Genomic DNA, 20,198 nt, shown 5'->3' with positions numbered 1-20,198 from the left:
TTTATCATCACTATATATTAAACCAATAAAATACATTCTCTATCTATTTTTTTTTTTTTTAAAGACGTTACATTTTTTTTAATAAAAAAATCAATACTTACAAATTACAACAAGTTAAAATAAAAGAATAGAAAGTAAATGAGAAATTGGATTCCATGAATATCTTAATTTACCTAATTTCTGATTCCTCTAAATTTCCAAAAATTGCATGATTCCCATTTATACACCTCCTCCCATGTTATCAAATAATTGCAATTTCCACAAATCAATCTTATCTCAATCCTCCTCAGGTTGGTTGTTGGTACTTCCATTAACAAATCTAGCAACAAGGTTTTTCCAAAACAAGCTAAAGTTTCAGGTTTTTTTACTCCTTTTGAGGTAAAATATTAAACACATCAAGGTTAAATAAAATTTTAAAACCACAGTAACTTTTTTTTTTTTTTTTAAGCTTTTTTACCTACTTCTTGGGTTAAATATAGCAAACCAAAACTTTCCTTTTCATTACAGTACATAAATAGGGGTTTTGTATTTTGAACAACTTGTTCATTTTCTTTTCAAATTAGTAAAAAATGGCATTATTTCTAGAGAGAGAAAGTATGATGAAAATGGAAAGGTGGGTCTAGTGAGAGAAAATTATATAACCCCATTGATAGTTACTACCAAAAAAGGCAACTCATTCTCACAAATAAACCCATTATAAAGCTATTTTAAAGAATAAATCAATCACAACCACCTGCTTTCTCTGATTTACACCCAGAAATATTAAAAATCTCAACACCAAAAAAAAAAAAAAATAAAAAATAAAAAAATGGGGTGGTGTCAAATTTCTCCTCTATAAATATTTATAAATATAAGTTTTTATATTTCTTTTTCATCTGGGTTTATAGCTCAGCTTTAAGGTAAGAGATCCATATTTTCTGGGTTTTTATAATTTTTAGTAGAAAATAAAAATATATTTTGGTAAGTCAACTGTTGAGTTATATTTTTGGTTTTGAGTGTAAATTATGTTGTTGATATAAGATTGATTGAATTTTGATTATTATGTTGGTGGCCGGGTTCGATAGAGGAGAAGATGGTGAGGGGAAAGACACAGATGAAGAGGATTGAGAATGCGACGAGCAGACAAGTGACGTTTTCGAAGCGTCGAAATGGATTGTTGAAGAAAGCTTTTGAACTCTCAGTTCTTTGTGATGCTGAAGTTGCTCTCATTATTTTTTCTCCTAGAGGGAAGCTTTATGAATTTGCAAGTTGTAGGTATGTTTTTTAATTATTTTTTAAATTATATATTATTATGAATAATTTGCAAATTTATTTGTTAGTTTTATGATGTCATTATGAGAAATTATTAAGATGTTAGATTTGGGAATAGTGTCGATTTTGATTAAGGATAATCGGATAAGGTTGCGTACATCTTGACTTTTTTAGAAGCCGATGAAAGTAGAGGTGGGTTTTGTATAGATCTTTCATTAATTGGGGGTTGTTTGTATGAATTTTGTTGATGAATTTTTGGAATTTCAGACATTTATTGTCAAATTTTGGGAAAACATTTTGTCAATATTAGGGTTACTATACTATCTATATTCTACTTACACTCCCTTTAGGGTTGATGTTTTTTTCTAATCAATATTTTGCTTCATTATAAACTAACTGATGTGTTGTATCTTTTAATTTGCTGGGAAATTGCATTTAATCTGTTGTGTTTAGATATTTAATAATCTGTCATTAATTCATAGAGAGATTATATGAAAAAAATTAGTCCAAGATCAAAAAGTGTAGTGGAGAATTATGACTTCTTAATTAATAATCAATGGTGGGGATTAAGTTAATTCTTTTTTCATTGTATCCAATAGATCATCAACATTTGTTTCTAATTATTGAATGTAAAATTAAGAATAAAGTTAAGTATAATCAACAATATTTAATGAGGCTGTTGCATCTACCATTTAAACCTCAATTTGATCTTCCTTCTATTTTCCATTTTTTCTCCTTAATTTACCTAAAAGTCAAATGTACTTGCACAATGGGTACAAAAGTAAAATTAATTCAAAAAAAGGAAAGTCAAACTACTCTTAATGAGCTATAGGATCATTTTAGATTTTCTGTTTTTGGCTCATCATGATTTACTATATTGATGAGAATACATACTACACATTAATATATAGATAGCTCCATAAAGAGGTCAATTTTATTTTCTATATATGTAGGTAAGTTTCATTCCGTTAAAAGGTCACATTTATTTTTATTATTATTTACTTTCGTACTTCACTGCATTCAAATTTATGGACTTTATTACAATTAGTTTTCTTAAACAACATATCCACCACATAACTACAATTAAGCCTACATAGGCATATGCTTTATATCACTTCTTTCTTATACACTCACATTATCAAACTAGTACCCACATTGATACAAGCGGGACAATTTATGGCCAACATGTCAATCAAATGTGACAATTTATGGTCACTCGTATAGGTGACCGTTTGGTGCACTGTCAAATTAATGGTTGATCTATTGGCTGTCCTATGTTAACATTTTTTTTTTGGACGGACATGGTTAAATTACTTGATTGGAATTCTAGGTAGATGAAACATGTAAATAATTGAACACTATTGATGAAATCGGAATCATTGTCAAACCTTTTTTAGATGTGACGCGGGGTTTGCATTACTAAGTCAATCAGTAGTTCCTTGTTCGAAGCTTTGGCTATGGTTGTAGCTTGGTGAGATCTTTGTGTGGGGATCGATTGTGAAAGAAAATGGATGAAAGAAACAATACATGGTGAAAGTAATATAACATATTTAAGGTCATGTAGTCACTTGTATACAAGCACAAAGTATATACTAAAATTTACAAACTATGATCCTATATTAAGTATAATACCTTTTACTTGTTCTTATTAAACTTTCAGTCAAATGAAAAGATTACACTTGATTTATTAGTTTCAATTAAATAAATTAATACAAGTACATAGTAAAAATTTCCTTAAGTCTCTTGATTTTTTGTACATAATACTCCTAGTATATTAATTCAAAGATATAAAACTATATGCACTCCATGTGATGTGATTAGAATAATAACCTGTCTGAAAAAAAGAAGAAGTTCATAAACTCTTGTTAACTAGCTTTATCAATGATGTAATTAATCACACAACCCGAGGTTAATTTGTACTCCATGAATATATATAATATGAATAGTTTGATTCCAAATCATATAGAAGTAGTAAAAAAGGATAAGGATTGGTCATTTCTGAACTGACAAAGTAAGGGTCCATACATTATTTTTGGTAGAAACAATGTTCATGTACTTCTTCCAGTCTCCTAAATGGAGGAAATTATTATTTTTTCAATAAAATTACTAATAATTTACTTGTATAAATATAGAAAAATATATAAATAGTACAAATTTTGAGTGTTATTCCTTGCTTTATAAAGGGGGGTAGTACAAAGTAGCTGCTATTAGTTTCCACGCTCCCAGACAAACCCACATTTGGTAAGAGTACATTTTTCATTTTTTTGTAGAGTTGCCTTTTAAGGAGATCCAATGGCTATGTTAATTAATTAATTTGTTGTAATTTTATTTTACAAATATCAAATTTCTCAACCCAAAAAAGAAAATTTATTTTAAGGTAATGTATACACAAGTGAGTTTAAATTATAGATGTCACCTTCATATCGTGTTAAACCAAGCACAAATCATCAATAATACTTTATTAATGAATAGCCTCCCAATCCTCCAATTTCTCTTGATCCGTTGGTTTCTTGATACTTCCATCAACAAAACCATATTTGCGCTTAGCCTTCAATGAGGTTCGAATAGCCCTCGCCCACTCATCATAATTTTCACCCCGAAGTTGAACCGGAGTAATAATGTTCCCGGGTCCATCACTTGAACCTAGGTGATAAGCCATGTCCACCTTATTTTTCCCACCATCATCACCACCAGAGCCGCCAGCACCGGAGCCACCCGCCATCACTCACGACTCAATTAAAGTGGGGAAAACAAATTGCACGAGAAGATATTCTCACAAACCCTAAAAAAACGTACGTTAATTATGAAAATTAAACGTACAGAAAAAAAATTAGACCTTAACTAGGCTCTGATACCATGTTAAACCAAGCACAAATCATCAATAATACTTTCTGTATATTTCAATATTCATCACAATGACCATAATACAAGTATATATAAGCCTAGGATAATAACACCCCAAATATTCTATCATATCTTTCCACAAGATATGTTTCCTAAAATATTCACAATATTATCACAATAATATTCTAACCATAATATCCTAAATACACTAGAATATCTCCAATATATCGACTGTATATATGATAAATTTTACTTAAAACTTATCTCAACTTATTTGAAAGTATCGAATTCATTGCCAATAGTTATTTTGATGTTGAACAAGACCACATTGTTCATTTGTTCTTATGTATGTCAAAACAAGAAATGGTAAGTTTTTGCTATTTCTCTACATTTTCCCTTCCTCAAATTCTTTCTCCATCAAGGCATCATCCATCCTAGCCATCTAGCTTCTATTGTCACGTTGTTAGTTCAACTTTTGATTTGATGAGTTGTTTTTTTTTTTTTTTTTTTTTTTTTAAAAAATTCTACCTCCGTTACAGGCTATGTGCAACAATTTGACATATAACAGAGAGGGAAAATGTCTAATCGTTGCACATAACCTGTAACGGAGGTAGTAATTTTTTTGAGATGAACATCATCTAGTATGAGAGTAGACACATTGACATGTTTAGCACAAGAAGCATTATGATTGGGCGAGTACGCGCTTAAGATCAACTTTACATGATTTTGTTTGGAGATGGATTCGAGATGAAAGTTGTAGTGAAACAACTTTGTGGGTATGATTTAGAAAGCCTTGGCTAGGCATGAAATGACACCACTTTCATCTTTACAACCAAGCTAGGAAAGTCATGCACGTTCATGTGACGTGTTTTGCTCCTCCTTTACAATTCAGGACCCTACTCTCTCATTTCACTCTATCTTTGAGCTTCGTCTGTCAACCACACTTAGCTTGCTCGCTTCATACATAGCTCATTGATCATTTTATACTGTTTCATTATTTCGCGCTTAAGACTCAGTCTTTTATTTGTTTGAACAATTGTTAAATTTTGCATCATATAACTAACTTTATTACCTTGGTTTGTAATTTGTTCTAGTTTTAAGATCTAGCGTGTGCAATTGATTTAGATCCATGCAATTGAATAATATAAGAGTTCAAAATTCATCCTTTAACTCGATCTTGTTTGATAAACCAAATGGTCATAAAAAAAAACAAAAAACCAAAAAAAAAAAAAAAACATGCAGTTTTTTGGTTCTAGGAATATACTTCGTATACATGTTAGCTTAGTTCTTCTGGAAGAACCCTAGTAATTATATGTTGGTTAATGATGATTTTTTAATTTGTTTATAGCTGGTAACTAACTTTAATGGATGAAAACCTTCTGAATTTAGTATGCAGGAAACAATTGGACGGTATCAGAGGCACGCAAGAGAAGTCCAACCTGCCAAGGAAGCATCTGCTGAAGAAAATATGCAGGTTTAGCCTTTTCCGACTTTAATCTTATAAAGTTTTTATACTACCTTTGGTTCGTGTTATATGCAGCTTTGGTGTATTATTTGTGAGATAAAAAATTCCAAAGTTGCATATAATACGAACCAGAGGAATTATTTCTCATAATCAAATCAAAGAAAATAAATTGTCACAAGTTTATATTTTTCATTCATTAGCAATGTTTGAGGTTTGATCAACAATCTATATCAAATGACCCCTTAATTCGTCAGCCCTAGCCCATATTCAGGCTACATTATATTATATGATTAGCCAATACTCCAAATTAATTGTGAGATAGATTCATAGTACGTACTTTTTTAATAGTTAAAACTCATTGTACAAGCAAAGTAGAATGCTGCTGGTACTAGCTAAACTATATACAAGTATGAAGTAAGTACTCGTATTAATTTTCTGTAAAATTATTGCAGAACTTAAAGGAAGAAACCGCGACTTTGGTGAAGAAGATAGAGGCAGTTGAAGCTTCAAAACGGTACTCATATTACATCTCACAAATAATTTATTAACAACTCGAACGAGCAATAATTACTGTAGTGCTGTAATATTATCAGGAGACTCTTGGGAGAGAATTTAGGGTCATGCAGTTTAGAAGAGTTGCAACAGCTAGAAAGCCAGTTGGAAAGAAGCGTTAGCAAAATCAGAGCAAGAAAGGTTATTTTCTATGCCTTTTTTATTTTAAAAAAAACTCAAATTTTTTTTCTGCTGTACAAAAATTAGTTTAATTTGTTTTTTTTTTTTTTTTTTTTGACACAAAGTTTAATTTGTTGCATATGCTGTGTTGTTACAGAATCAAGTTTTCAATGAACAAATAAAGCAGTTGAGAGAAAAGGTACTTACTTTGTTTATTACTGTGATCTGTTCCATCTTTTTGAATTATTTATTGAAGCTAATTAACATTCAAAATGTGATATGAAATTTGTTTATGAAAAAGATTAATTATACTACCTCCGGATCGTTTTATATGCAACTTTGGGGTATTATTTGTGAGATATAAAAAATTCCAAAAGATACATATAATATGATCCGAAGGTAGTACGTTAATAAATAATAATTTTCTGTAATGACAGGAGAAACATCTTGCTGCCGAAAATGCTAGGCTTACTCAGAAGGTGAGCTCTTTTTGGTACTTCTATTATTGGGCCTATACGCAAATTAAACTTCCTTCTTGTCAAGTACTAGTGGTATGAGACTCGAACTTAGGATCTCAAAGTTTCGAGTGGGGGGATTGGTCCAGTAGCTCCACCTATTTATTTCGTCCTCTAATCTTTATATAAACTCGTACATAAAATGAAGGTGTTACATAATGATTTTATATAACACGGTAACAAAATTGACAGTATGAAACGCTGCCAAAGGAGTCAAGATCACAGCCAATAATAGCAGAAGATGCATCACCATCTGAAGATACAATTAGCCAAATTTCGGACGTGGAAACAGATCTTTTTATTGGATTACCAGAGACCAGAATTAGGCGTCTTACTAATGCATAGTTGATTATATTAGCTGGTTTTAACTTGATTATTATTATTACCAGCTGATTTATGAAGATTATGGTTTGATTATCGTATAATATATAGTTTCAGATCGGATGAGCAATGAGCGATGATGTGTGAGGTTAAGGTGTATGTACCATTTCATGCATGTGACACTTGAATCATCTAAGGCTTTAATTTGCATCATCTAGGAGTTTTTTTTTTTTTTACTCACTGAATTACTACGTCTCTATATCCCTAAATTATTGAAGTATATATTTATAATAGTCTTATTTGATTCTCCCAATATGGAGCTTACATTTTGGTCCTGCGTAAATTTAATTGTAAAATTCGGAGATTAACTCTGTTAGTATAATCTTTCAATAATATGTCTTTTTTTTTTTCTTTTATAAAAATTTACATTCATAATTCAAAAATCACTGATAAAAGTGAATGACGAGTTTTAAATGAGAATACAATGCAAGTAATCAAATAAGCAACTACATAGTATTATCAATTTTTTTAGTTGATTGTTCTTTCTTTCTTGTTTTTTTTTTTTTTTTTGAGGACATCTTTCTTTCTTGTTTGTATCTTTGAGTTATTATTAGTTACACTTGATCTTTCATTTGTAACAAGTGTTTACATTAATTTACCTCCTTACCCTATACAAAAGTACTAACATGCATATATTCAATAATGAAAAAAATGTTTATTTAATCATTTTAATGTCTCCCATTTGCACTCATGAATATGCTTTTTTATGTACTCTCTCCTTCAACCTGAATAAGCATGCAAACAAATAACGATAATTAAGTCAATAAGATGGAAACTGGGTTTATTATATATGAAGCATTTAACTATACCCCCCTCGTCCTTAAATTACATTCCTACTTCTAACATTTATTCCTCGTATAATAGAGAGAATTAGGAATGTAATTTAGGATCGGAGGAAGTATCATTTAAGATAGTATCCTATATGAGGTTACATTTTATTTGTGTTTTTCAATAATAATTTACATAAACAGTAAATTTTAGTGGTAAATTGAACTTGATTTGATGATTAATTTTTGCAAGTTAGGCCCTAATTGATTAAATTGGTTTAGACAAGATATTTAAATAAGTTATGATAAGTTCATATTGATTTAGAGAAAATAATGTTTTTCTCTAGACAATTTCATACACAATTTAATTTAGATAAAGTCTAAATAAGATAAGTCACATATAACTAAGCTAAATTATCATTTGAACTTATTAGCCATTATCATAAAGTTTGATGTCAGGTGAATGGGCCTAATGGTAACATTTGGTTCATGATCCGACTTAACTTCATGTAATCATGTTGAATGATTATATGGATTTAGGTTCATCAATACTTGATTAAGAACTACTTCGTATAATGTTAGATTGACCTAATAAGATTATACTATTTTTTTTTTCATTTGTAGCCAAATCTGAACTTAAAATCCAATGATCGGAGTACTAATGATTGAATGCACTTATCAAGTTATTGCCAAAAAAAAAAAAAAAAAAAAATTAAAATCAACCTAACTCTAAGGGTCTGTTCTCATTGACTGAACCCAGCTGAACTGAACTGAACTGAACTGAAATGAATTTTTATAAGAGAAGGAAATTAGGAGCTGAGCTAAACTGAACTGAACTGAATTTCAACGTAAGAGAACAGACCCTAAATATACATATACCCGAGTGCATATAAATTTCCCTGAAAAGATGCATGTACCCTTGTTATACCAAACAAAACCTCTCACAGTTATTGATTAAAACGCTCTCACAGGATTGGTGCAATTTTGGCCCCAATTTCTTTTTTCTCTGCACTAAATTTCCTGTCTTCTTCCCAAACTCAACACAATCTGTCAATCTCCGTTCAAAAAAAAAAAAAAAAACACACAATCTGTCAATCTATCTTCTTTTTGAATATCCAAAAATTCCATTTATTTTCTTTCTATTTCTAAAGGCGATTTTAACGAGAATTCGTCACTCTAATAAGTAAGAAAAAATGTGGGAATTAAAATGCATAACCCCAACTTCAACTCCCACTACTTTCACTTTCTCTCAACCCCAAACACGCCACTCTCTCACTCCTCAACCCCGCCGTTTTCCTTCTCTTTCTGTTAATTGTCGTGCTACTATTGATCAGAAACCCCTCATGTCTGATGACAGAATGCTTGTAATTTCTAATCTTATTCAATGTTTCTGTAAATTTTCTTATTGGGTTATTGGAAAAGTTCATAATTTGATTTGGGTTTTTGTTTATTTGTTCAATTTTCTCTGTTTTGATTGATTGACTGTTGTGGAATTCTTTAATTTTATCTGGGTTTTGTTGGAGTGTTCAATTTCTGTGTTTTGATTGATGGGGTTTTGTGGGAATTCTTTGAATTTATATGGGTTTTTGTTAGAAAGTTCAAATTTTGTGTAATTTGATTGAAATTTTGGTTCTTTTGTTGCAGGTTTTTGTACCGCCGCATCCGTTGATTAAACATTGGGTTTCTGTTCTTAGGAACGAGCAGACTCCATGCGCTGTTTTCAGTATGTTGATCTTCTTCTTTAATCTATCTTTATTGTAACCTGATTGACAATGCATGCAAAATTTAGTTTTGCGGTATGTAAATTGAGCTCATAAGTGTGATCACTATAATTTATATTAATAAAGTATGCAAAATTTGGTTTTATGGTATGTAAATTGAACTCATAAGTGTGATTACTATAACTTACATTGATAATGCATGCTAAATTTGGATCTATGGTATATTGAGCTCATAAGTGTGATTACTATTGTCCATGCATGCAAAATTAATTTTGTGGTAGCTAATTTGAGCTCATAGGTGTGATACCAATTATGCTGTCAGTGCTGCATGTTGACTCTAAGGCTATGGCTATCTTACTCAAACTTGGGTACTTGTGGTGTTGAACATGGGTATTTGTCCAAGTGTCCAATCTCGGTATTTTTTTATGCAAAGATTTATCTTTTGGTGTAAAATTGAGTGTTAAGTGTCCATACCCGTGTTTGAGTGTTAAATATTAAGGACTATACATAAATACTTGAGATGACATGAAGAAAGAGCTTGAGTAACTTAGCTCTTAGAATTCAAATGGATTGTTATTGTAATTTGAACTAACAATGCATGCACATTTTTATTATGTTGATTTTCTTCTTTAGTATCAAAATTGGGTTTCGAGGTGAAGTGTTCTCATGCCCAATATTTTGGAATGTTTCCCACAGTATACAACCAATGGAAAATGGGAAATTTTTTTCTTGGAAAATGTTTTCCATCAAAAGAAATGGAGCCATAGAGTTTATATATAGGTGCTGCAACCGAAATTACCTTGAAGATGATGTCTATTTTTGAAACTCTAGCCTTTATGAAATTGTGATTTTATATATCATAAAGAGAATTGAATCTTCCAAAGGGGAGGAAGGAAAGGTTTTGTTGATATTTGATAGTATCTAAGAATCTAGTGAAACTAAGACAATATGTCTGGGGCTGACCTGTTGATAGACTGATAGTATTGTTTACAGTTAACTGTTTACTGTCTTCTTAGGTAGTCATAAAGGGGGTAACTGAAGCAATGTTTTATATTGGGCGCATTCAGTTACATTTATATACCGTTCAGGACAGGATGGGGTGCTAGGTCAATATGAAAATTGAAGAACCCAAGAACCACCAAGAGGGGGGAGTGATATAGAAAGGTGGAAGGGTGCCATCTAGTATCTGTTACTGAAGGACCATGTGTATAACAGTACATTTGGCTAAATTTTTGCATTGTATACTGTGGTAAAAGGAATTGTGGGAAATAATAATTCAATTGGAAAATGGAAACAGCTTAATAGTGCTAGTTAATTATACTAGTATTGGTTTGCTTTTGTTGAAAATTGGGTGTTGGAATCTACTTGTAAATGCAAAATCTGTGTTGGCATTCTAGATCTTCTTGAATTTAATTATAATAAAGCCAGTTTAACGTACTAAAGATCGTCTAGTTAAGCAAGATCTGCACTACTATATACTTAGGAATAATTTGTAAAACAATGTAGCTTTCAATGAAAAATAGTTTTCTCCTTCCAACTCCAAAAGTTAGTTATGTTTGAAAGTTGGAATTATGTTTGTTGCAGTTTCTCATATATACTATATCTTTCCTCTTCGTAGAGAATGCAATGGGTGAGTTGGGGAGGCTACTAATGTATGAAGCTTCAAGGGATTGGTTGGTGAGTTTATTCCTCTGTGTGATATCTGCATGTCACATATTCTTCTCACATTAATTTTTGTACTCTGTTGATCTTATTATTAGCCTATTATTGCTGGGGAAATTCAAACACCTATTGCAGTCGCCAAAGTTGAATTTATTGATCCAAGGGAGCCTGTGGCGGTGAGTATGTATTGTGTTTTTGTTTTCTTCATTGTATAACAAACACTATGTCTGTGTAGGAGATGCTGTCTCTCTGTCGGTACTACTGGTAATGACAATTTTGCTTGATTGTGTACTTTACAATTTACCTTCAATGCTTTTGTATGAGGATGACTGGTTTAGATTTCTTGAAGCTCATATTTGGATACAAAAGAGGCCTCCTGTTTTGGTGCTCTAGTTCGTGATATTAAACAACTTGCTTCTTTTTGTACTCAATGTAGTTTTGCTCATGTGGGTAGGAAAGGGAATAGAGTGGTCCATATCTTAGCTAATTGTAGCAGGGACTATGAAGGTCTTAGGGTGTGGATAGAGGAAACTCCTCTATGTGCTAACTCTGCTGTTTTGTTTGATGCTTCTTTGATTGAATAAAAGCTTTCCCCTGTTTCTATTAAAAAAAAAAAAAAAAAAAAAAAAAAAAACACTCATATTTGGAGTTGTATTAGTGTACAGATGTAGATCGCATATTGATGTATTTTGGAATTGCCGCAATTGTTGCTAGAGATCTTAATTCCAAGAAAACAATATTAGAAACTATTCACTTTCTCCAATATCGACTTTAGATTGTTGCACTTTTTCTCTTTCTTGGTCATTACTATATTTGGAACAGTATGATGACTACTCTTCACTGCAAGTATCGAGTTTTGGATCTTTAGTATTTCTTCTTGTAAGGGGAGTCGTATATATGTTACCTTGTGGTGGTGTTGTAGTGAGTTTCCTTCTAGATATATATTGGTGATATTATATGATTGGATGACAGATGCATCATTAACTTGCTATCCATTTTTTATTCCTGCTGCTTTTCTAGAGAAGGGATTTGGTGTCCTGGGGTTGTTGTTTGGGAAGCAGAGTCGGTAACTTACTACATTTATTTATGGATCTTTATTTTTTGATAGCTAAATTAATATTTTTATCTATTGAGTTAACTCACAGTTTGGAAGCTTTTACTGTTGGTGCTTCTCTTCATGTTGGTACCAAACTGAATAATTTTGGCTAATCTCTTCAGCATTTTATTCTGTATTGGACACAGTGAATTGAATGAGTGAGTGTTTACTATAGATGCATATCAGCTGCTTTCCTATATCATCATGTGTCAATGTCAATTATCTATAATACTGGGATGGATGTTTCAGTAATCAATATATATCCTTGCACAACGTTGTTACCCTTATTGTGGGTTAAAATTCTTGACAAGCAAAATGACCTAAAGCATCTCAAAGCGTTAGTGATCTGAGATTCTGAGCCTCATCACCTTTCTCCGAATGATAGCTTCCTTCCTAAATGTTTTCACTTTTTATCTTGCAGGTTATTCCTATTTTAAGAGCTGGTCTTGCACTTGCAGAGCATGCAGCCACTATTCTACCCTCAATGGCAACCTATCATGTAGGTATGTTAAGTTTATGTGATTATATCCACTTGAGTTTAAGGAAAATAGGTGCAGTGATTTGGTTCAAGCAGTAGTTATTTACCAAGGTTCAGGTTCCTTACTACTCTCTTATATAACTTGTTCTGTGTTGTATATGTTTTTCAAAATATTAATGCTCATGTCATGTCTCATGTTAAGGGGTCAGCAGAGATGAGGAGACACTTCAGCCAACCGTCTATTTGAACAAGTAAGATTCTTATCTAAGGATGAGCATACTGCCTTCGAGTCTTATCCAGAAGACATATTATGCATAAGGAGAAAGCAGATGGCTATTGGTTTCTGCTGCATTCTTTAGGATCTAGTTATCTAATGCCACCCTCCCCCCCCCCCCCCCCCCCTAAAAAAAAAAAAAAAACCTTAAATTAAGTGAAGTAAACATTGAAGTGGGTTAAAGAGAGAGAAACCTACCTTTTAAATACTTTTGTCGAGCGTTTGGTGGCTAACATGTTGTGCTTTTTGTTCTGCTGCTTTATACATGTAATTGACTTTTGTTGCGTATGAGAGTAATTTCTTGAATGGTGTTATGTTGGTGTAGCTTTATTGATCTATGATCTTTTTTATTCCAAGTTTAATTTATAGCCAAGGGCATAATTTAAGCCTGAACATCTTGTCTTCCAGGTTGCCGGAAAAGTTCCCTGAAGGAGCTCGAATACTTGTTGTGGACCCAATGTTGGCAACAGGTAATTGATTTTTTATATATTGCTTTTTGATGCCTTGAGGCTTCAAGGATTCTTTCTTTTGCAATATGCATTAGTATATATGTTGTTGCTGGTTATTTCATTGTTTTAATTCAAATTATGCTGCTACAACATGTTCATTCTTGCAGTTTCGCTCTTTTACTACACATCAACCCATTAATGTTTAATTTATTTTCTTAGGCCTAGAACCTTCAATATGTCATGCATGTCTATTGTCAATGCTTCTCGAGCAGTGATGCTTTGAGCGAGATATGAGTAGCCTTTCAGCATGTGTTCCAAGATGCAATTACATGTTTATATCTTCTGGCTAATTTTTCCCCTTGCTGTTGATAATTCTCCCTCAATTTTCCCCTAATTTAGGATGGTGATTATCAATTGACTCGTGTTTCAGTGAAGAGCTATTGTCAGGAATCAGCAGCCATTCAGATTTAGTTTTCAGTAATAAATCTACTGGCGCATTATGCTTGTGTTCTTTTAGCAGTACCCGTCCTCTGCACCTACAAATTAAAACTGCATCATCTTTGCATTTTCTTTTTTTCCTCCTTTTGCCAGGGCATACAAATCTCTCTTTTTCCATACATTAACACTTATGGAGTACGAGTTTATAAATGGTGCTCATTTGAAATTTCAGGTGGAACAATAGTTAAAGCAATTGACCTGTTGAAAGAACGTGGAGTTGGAAACAAACAAATTAAAGTGGTAAGTTGCTTCAATTCTCTGAAATTGAGGAATTTGACCCATCAAAATTTTTCCTTATTTGCAATGAATGCAAATTTGTGGTTTTCTTATTTTGAAAAGTGCTTAGCTTATGTAAACTAAAATTTCCACAGATTTCAGCCGTTGCTGCTCCTCCAGCACTCACTAAGCTCAGCGAAAAGTTTCCAGGGTATGAAAGTTTTCTACCTAGTTGTCTATGCTCCAAATGAGTAATGTGTGCGGTTGATCTATGAACTGAACTTTGTTCTCTTAAATTTAGGATTCATGTATACACTGGAATCATTGATGAAGTTGTTAATGAAAAGGGGTAGGCACTAATTTCTTGCTCGAGTAATGATTTGTCTTTACATGGAACCATTATCACAAGGCTTACTAATTCATTTGCGCTACAGGTTCATTATTCCTGGCCTTGGTGATGCTGGAGATCGTAGCTTTGGCACATGAGGCGACTGGAGTTAAATTTTCATGCATCATATTAAAAGTTTTGACATCTTGGGTTCATCTGATGCCCAGATTTGACTGAATGTTATCGAAGGTGATACATGCTAGATCAACGGCTTTTGTTTGTTATTATTATTATTATTTTTTTCGCGAGTCACATATGATAATTATGTCTTTGTATGAACTATTGAGCCTTTTTATTAGACTAGTCATTTTCAATTGTAAAACTGTCATTAATGTACTCCGTTCCTTTTTGATGTTTAATAGACTTTTATTGCTCTTCCTATTTGCAACAATTATCATGATTTTAGGTGTATAATTAACAGATTAGAAGTGTTGGACAATATGCTATCAATAATATGGATCGAATCTGATGCGTAAATTGTTTTCATTAGCAAACTCACTATTGTAACAAATACATAAATCCAAAATAACCAATACACACAAAATCAATAAAAAGTCAGGGTAGTACATTAGTACTCCAAAACACTACTATTCCTATAAGGAACATCAATCTATATACTTACTGCAAGGATAGAAATCATAGTACGTAACACAACTCGATACGTCGTTGGCATCATTTTTCCCCCCTACATAGTAATCGTAATCGCGTTAACACACGTATGTAACACACCAAACACATCAGATTACAGAAGTTAATTTGTCAAACAAAGCATGTAGAGTTATGCTTATAGAAAGTATAATAGTAATAGTGTATTTGAGCACCATCTTAATCAAAGCAACCACCCTGCCTGATGAAAGTTAGTAGTGTCACTACCCAAGCTAGCTCTTTGACTTCCATTCGACGGCCCTTCATCCTCATGAGACGCATACTGGGGAGGATACCTGCTCGAAAAAAAACCAAACACAAGAGAAAGAGAATTTAACCGTCTAAAAGTCTAATTTTTTGATGAAATGATATAACAATTAACAAGAACGTGCTTGAAGGATATTGAGATCAATGGAGGGAATAATTTACGTACCCTATATAATCTAGAACAACTGGCTCGGGTTTGTAGGATCCGATTTGCAAGACAGCAGGATCATACTCGAAATTGGTAGACTGAGAAGGGTGTATGAATTGGATGCAACCATTTGAATTCAAATCCATTGGCCTAAAACCATGTCCCTGATCTCCTACCTACATGCATTACATACACAAAACATTGAAAAACCAATCACAAACCTTTTTTTTTTTTTTTGTGTCACCTTTTAAGATTAATGAAAGTTGTGAACGAGATTAAACTAACCCTCAGCTTTAATTCCTTGTTCAAGTCTCCAAGTTTGCGCTCCTAGAAAACACAAAGCATTGTTAATGACTTAATTATGGTACTTAATCAATTATAATCAAAACATATACATAGTTATGAATAATAAACAATAGTGATAATATATATATAAACCGATTCATATGACATAACATCTTTGTAAGATTATGAATACTTCATGATCTGAGGAAGATGTGACGGCGTTCTTACCGATCTTCGAAGTGCCTCCATTTGCTCGGTCATCAGCTGTGCCTATTATAATTCATCAATATTATTCAGATTACATTTTGTTTAATTTGTCATTTAGGTTTAATTGAGTGAATATATATCAGACTTATGTATACATTATTAATTATTTGGTTCATATCATTAAAGTAGCTTTGTTAAATTAGTCCAATTTCTGTCCCTCAATGTTACTACATGTACATATGTAACATTAATCTGCAATTTTTCAGAGATAAAACTATATTATTTCTGAATTCATAATAAAAAAATATACTACACAAATTTTCATTACTCTTCAAAGCATATATATACTTAAATTAACGTTTGAAGAATACCTTCCTTGCCCTAGTCCGAGCAAGAGCTCCTTCAAGCTGCTTTTCAAGACTTTGCAAGTCTTTCAAGCTTAGAATTCCAAGTTCCTCTCCTAGCATTTGCCTAAATTATCAAGTAAATCATCGCGTTAAATATATATAAAATTTTGCTTTATTTCCCTGAATGAGTTCCTTATATATGACTTTAAAATGAACAAACAATTGTTATTTGATCATACAAGCAGTATAAATGTTACTAATCAAAATTACTAGGTAATTAACATTAAACTACTAGGAATTTAGACCTGTGTGCTCTTTGTAGAATTTCATATTGTGACTCCAAGTTCGCGATCTCTTGGAGCCAGCTCTGTAAATAAGAAATTAAAAGGAGAGATACTTAATATAACATGTATGTATTGATTCAATTTATAAATATTTACAATTGAATTTATAAATTAGAAAATATTTTGATGCATACATACAATGTAAAATAACATTATAGATTAAACAAGACTAAGCAAATTCTAATCAAGGATAACAAATTCTTATGGTGCACTTGCTTATATATGTTACACTATGATTTTAATTGAATTAATGATATATTTAGTCCAAAAAAATTACAAAAAGTTTACATATATAAACTTTGAATTAAGATTAGTGATGTAGTTATAATTTAGCTAGCTAATCATTGGTTTGTTGATCAAAATCAACTAATTCTCAATCAAATTTTATCGTAGTGTCAATCTAAACCATTCCAAAGAACCTATTAAATTAATTAATTAATTAATTAATCAATGTAGTTATAACTTAACCTAGCAAATTTAACCTTAGCCTTTTAAGAGATCAGTGACTAATACATCAAAAGTTCAGTACACATTATGTTCAAACCTGCGTCTGAACCTCAACGGCATGGTCTTGGTGGTGATGATGAAGATCAATAGTGTTGCCACTACGCTGATACCGTTCGAGGGTCTTCGGAAGGCAACTGCACAAGGCCAAAAATTATAGAAGTCTAATCAATGTTATTATCAACCCGTACTTAAAACGAGTGCTACTTAGCTATCTTAATTGATTAAAATTATAAGGACGGTATCAATAAACATAAAATAAAAATTCCGTCTACCAATTACTTGTCTTTTATAAGAAGTGTTGCACAAAAAGTGAGCAAACAAGCAAAAAATTGCAGAGAGAGAAGCATACACAGAAGAGGGAAAAGAGAAAAGCAACCACTACAAGAAAATCCGAGGAAAATCAAAACAAATTGATTTTCTGACACTATATTTATTTCAATTTCAATAAATTAGTAATTATACTATTCATTCCTTAAAATAATTTAAATAACAATCACATCACAAGCATTACAATGCAAATAAGCAATTAGAATTTTGGTAAGTCATTCCAGAATTTTAGCCCAAAAATTCCAAATAATCACAATTATAGTATCTACATTGTTTCATACATTTTTTACTATTACCATTTTTTAAAAAAACAAAAAAAAACTAAAATATCATAAATTATATTGTTGGTGTAAATATATATAGAATTGTAATTATATCCATTTTGTATTAAGAATTTTATAAGTAAAATGCAAAATTGCAAACAACTAAACAATTAGAAATTTTAAGAAACCCTAGATCTTCCACGTGTCCTATTGCCATTGGTGAAAGTGATTACTTTTATTTATTTAAATATTTGTTTTTGTTCATCTTCAATGATAAATGAGGAAGAATAAGATGAAAAAAGAGGGAGAAAAAAGGATAAAAAAAAAAAATACTCGATGCTGCTGAACTCATAGAGCTTGCCACGGGGGGAGAAAACGATGAGGGCGATTTCGGCATCGCAAAGGATGGAGAGTTCCTTAGCCTTCTTCAAGAGACCAGCTCTCCTCTTTGAGAAGGTTACTTGTCTACTTATGTTATTCTCTATTCTCTTCAGCTCCACTTTTCCTCTTCCCATTTTACCCTTTTTCTCTCTTAACTTTTGAGTGAGAATGAAGAACTTAACAATGGAAGAAGGAAGGAAAGAAGGAAGGAATTTTGAGATGAAATAATGCTGAAAAATGAACTAACAATAATGTTGTTGGTCACCTTTGGATGTGTGTATTTATGGAAATCTATTTGGAAATTTGAGTCTATGTATCATTGTTATAACCTTTTTTTTTTCAAGTTCTTTTTATTTGGGAGTATGTAACACCACCTCACCCGTAACACACGATAAAAGATTAATTATTTTAGCACATGTTGTACACACATGATTATGCTAAGCATTTCGTATCAAGTACACACAAACATCAAATATAAGAAAGTTACTACGAGCTAATATGATAACTTTGTATATAGCCGTTCTCATACGTTTATTTTCAGTTTATTTCAGCTCCTAATTTCCCTCTCTTATAAAATATTCATTTCAGTTCAGTCTTATCTATGAGAACAAACCCTTAATTACATTATACATACGTGATATGTTAATATATTAAATTTAATCTGAATATTATGACGACTTTTATATCGTTCGATACAAGGAGTAGTAGAATTGGAATTGATCATTATTATTAGTCACGTATTCTACAAGTTAAAGAGCTTACTTTTATCAAACTACGTAATTAATTAGAAACCAAGTTTATACTTACAATGTTCAAACTCACACGCAGTGGTAACAACTTTAGTTTTGAAAAGGTAATTGGGTTTATAATATATCAATTTGTTTCATTTCAATTCACATTGCTTTTTGCTGATATTACAAAAACTAGGTATATTGTTGGTTAGCTATTGGATATATAATCACAAAGCTTATATAATAAGCAAGCATAATAGACTCTTGTCTGCCTAAATAAAGTATTAATATAAAGTATATCATCTTAAATTCAACTGTGTCTAACATGTTGATATTAATCTCAAATCTCATTAATTTCTCATGATAACTTTACCTATTTTTTTTTTTTTAGGAAAATGTTATACATAGCCCTTAGGGCTACATATAAGCATTACAAATACTCTTGAAAACTTTTTAAATTTAAAAATTCATGACAAATTCACACTAACTACACTGATTTACGCGTGTTTTGTCATGAATTCCTTATTTTATACAATTTATAAGAGTGTTTTTAATGCTTATATATAGCCCTAAGGGCTATGTATAACATTACCCTTTTTTTAAGATAAGTGGCTAATATATTTTTACTATGTAGTCTTCATCACTTTCATTATTATGAATTTACGATTTTCTCCCATTGTCACTTTCCTATAAAGTCATGCTATGTAACAAACCCTATGAAGAAAAAAGAAACTCCTAATAACTTCAATCATGACATACTTCCAAATTTACTAATTTTTTGTGCATCTTTTTTTCTTACCATTGATATTTTTTGCAGCCATCCACCCTAATCACGCTCATGTAAATTAGTGTTTGATCAAAGAATAGGATTCAATGATCGAAATTGGAGCAAGGACTTTTGTAAATGATATATCCTATCGCAAAAAAATAATCCTATACCCCGTAACTTTTATTTATATATGTTACACACTGAAACTCTCCCGTCTTTTAAATTATTGTCCGATAGTAGAGATCATGGTTGTGGCCAATTGTTACAAATTAATTAATTAATACTGATCAAAGTAGCTAT

General features: G+C 31.6%; 3 protein-coding genes across 5 annotated transcripts; 2 read left to right on the top strand and 1 right to left on the bottom strand.

The window, feature by feature from the left end:
- Positions 1-610: 610 nt before the first annotated feature.
- Positions 611-7,381, top strand: LOC145639522 (MADS-box protein SOC1-like). 3 transcript variants are annotated; one of them, XM_081690780.1, is made up of 8 exons: positions 625-960; positions 1,065-1,254; positions 5,485-5,569; positions 6,013-6,074; positions 6,154-6,253; positions 6,390-6,431; positions 6,670-6,711; positions 6,940-7,381. In XM_081690780.1, exons 2-8 carry the CDS (start codon positions 1,073-1,075, stop codon positions 7,090-7,092), a joined length of 666 nt encoding a protein of 221 aa, XP_081546906.1. In that variant the 5' UTR covers positions 625-960; positions 1,065-1,072; the 3' UTR covers positions 7,093-7,381. The 3 variants fall into 3 exon arrangements, with proteins under 3 accessions (XP_081546907.1, XP_081546906.1, XP_081546905.1); XM_081690779.1 differs by having other exon boundaries at positions 629-899; XM_081690781.1 differs by lacking the exon at positions 6,670-6,711 and having other exon boundaries at positions 611-899.
- Positions 7,382-8,914: 1,533 nt separating this feature from the next.
- LOC145639521 (uracil phosphoribosyltransferase-like) lies at positions 8,915-15,051 on the top strand. The gene is made up of 11 exons (XM_081690778.1): positions 8,915-9,259; positions 9,540-9,618; positions 11,235-11,293; positions 11,377-11,454; positions 12,796-12,877; positions 13,055-13,103; positions 13,535-13,596; positions 14,246-14,313; positions 14,445-14,500; positions 14,591-14,638; positions 14,724-15,051. Exons 1-11 carry the CDS (start codon positions 9,089-9,091, stop codon positions 14,773-14,775), a joined length of 804 nt encoding a protein of 267 aa, XP_081546904.1. The 5' UTR covers positions 8,915-9,088; the 3' UTR covers positions 14,776-15,051.
- Positions 15,052-15,506: 455 nt separating this feature from the next.
- Positions 15,507-18,532, bottom strand: LOC145638515 (agamous-like MADS-box protein MADS3). The gene is made up of 8 exons (XM_081689493.1): positions 18,351-18,532; positions 17,465-17,561; positions 16,882-16,943; positions 16,601-16,700; positions 16,251-16,292; positions 16,019-16,064; positions 15,756-15,906; positions 15,507-15,618 (listed from the first exon to the last, which is right to left on the bottom strand). Exons 1-8 carry the CDS (start codon positions 18,530-18,532, stop codon positions 15,507-15,509), a joined length of 792 nt encoding a protein of 263 aa, XP_081545619.1.
- Positions 18,533-20,198: the final 1,666 nt, after the last annotated feature.

The sequence above is a fragment of the Chenopodium album genome, chromosome 7 (assembly GCF_948465745.1).
Source record: "Chenopodium album chromosome 7, dcCheAlbu1.1, whole genome shotgun sequence".
Taxonomy (NCBI): Eukaryota; Viridiplantae; Streptophyta; class Magnoliopsida; order Caryophyllales; family Amaranthaceae; genus Chenopodium; species Chenopodium album.
This window is presented reverse-complemented; position numbering and strand designations above follow the sequence as displayed.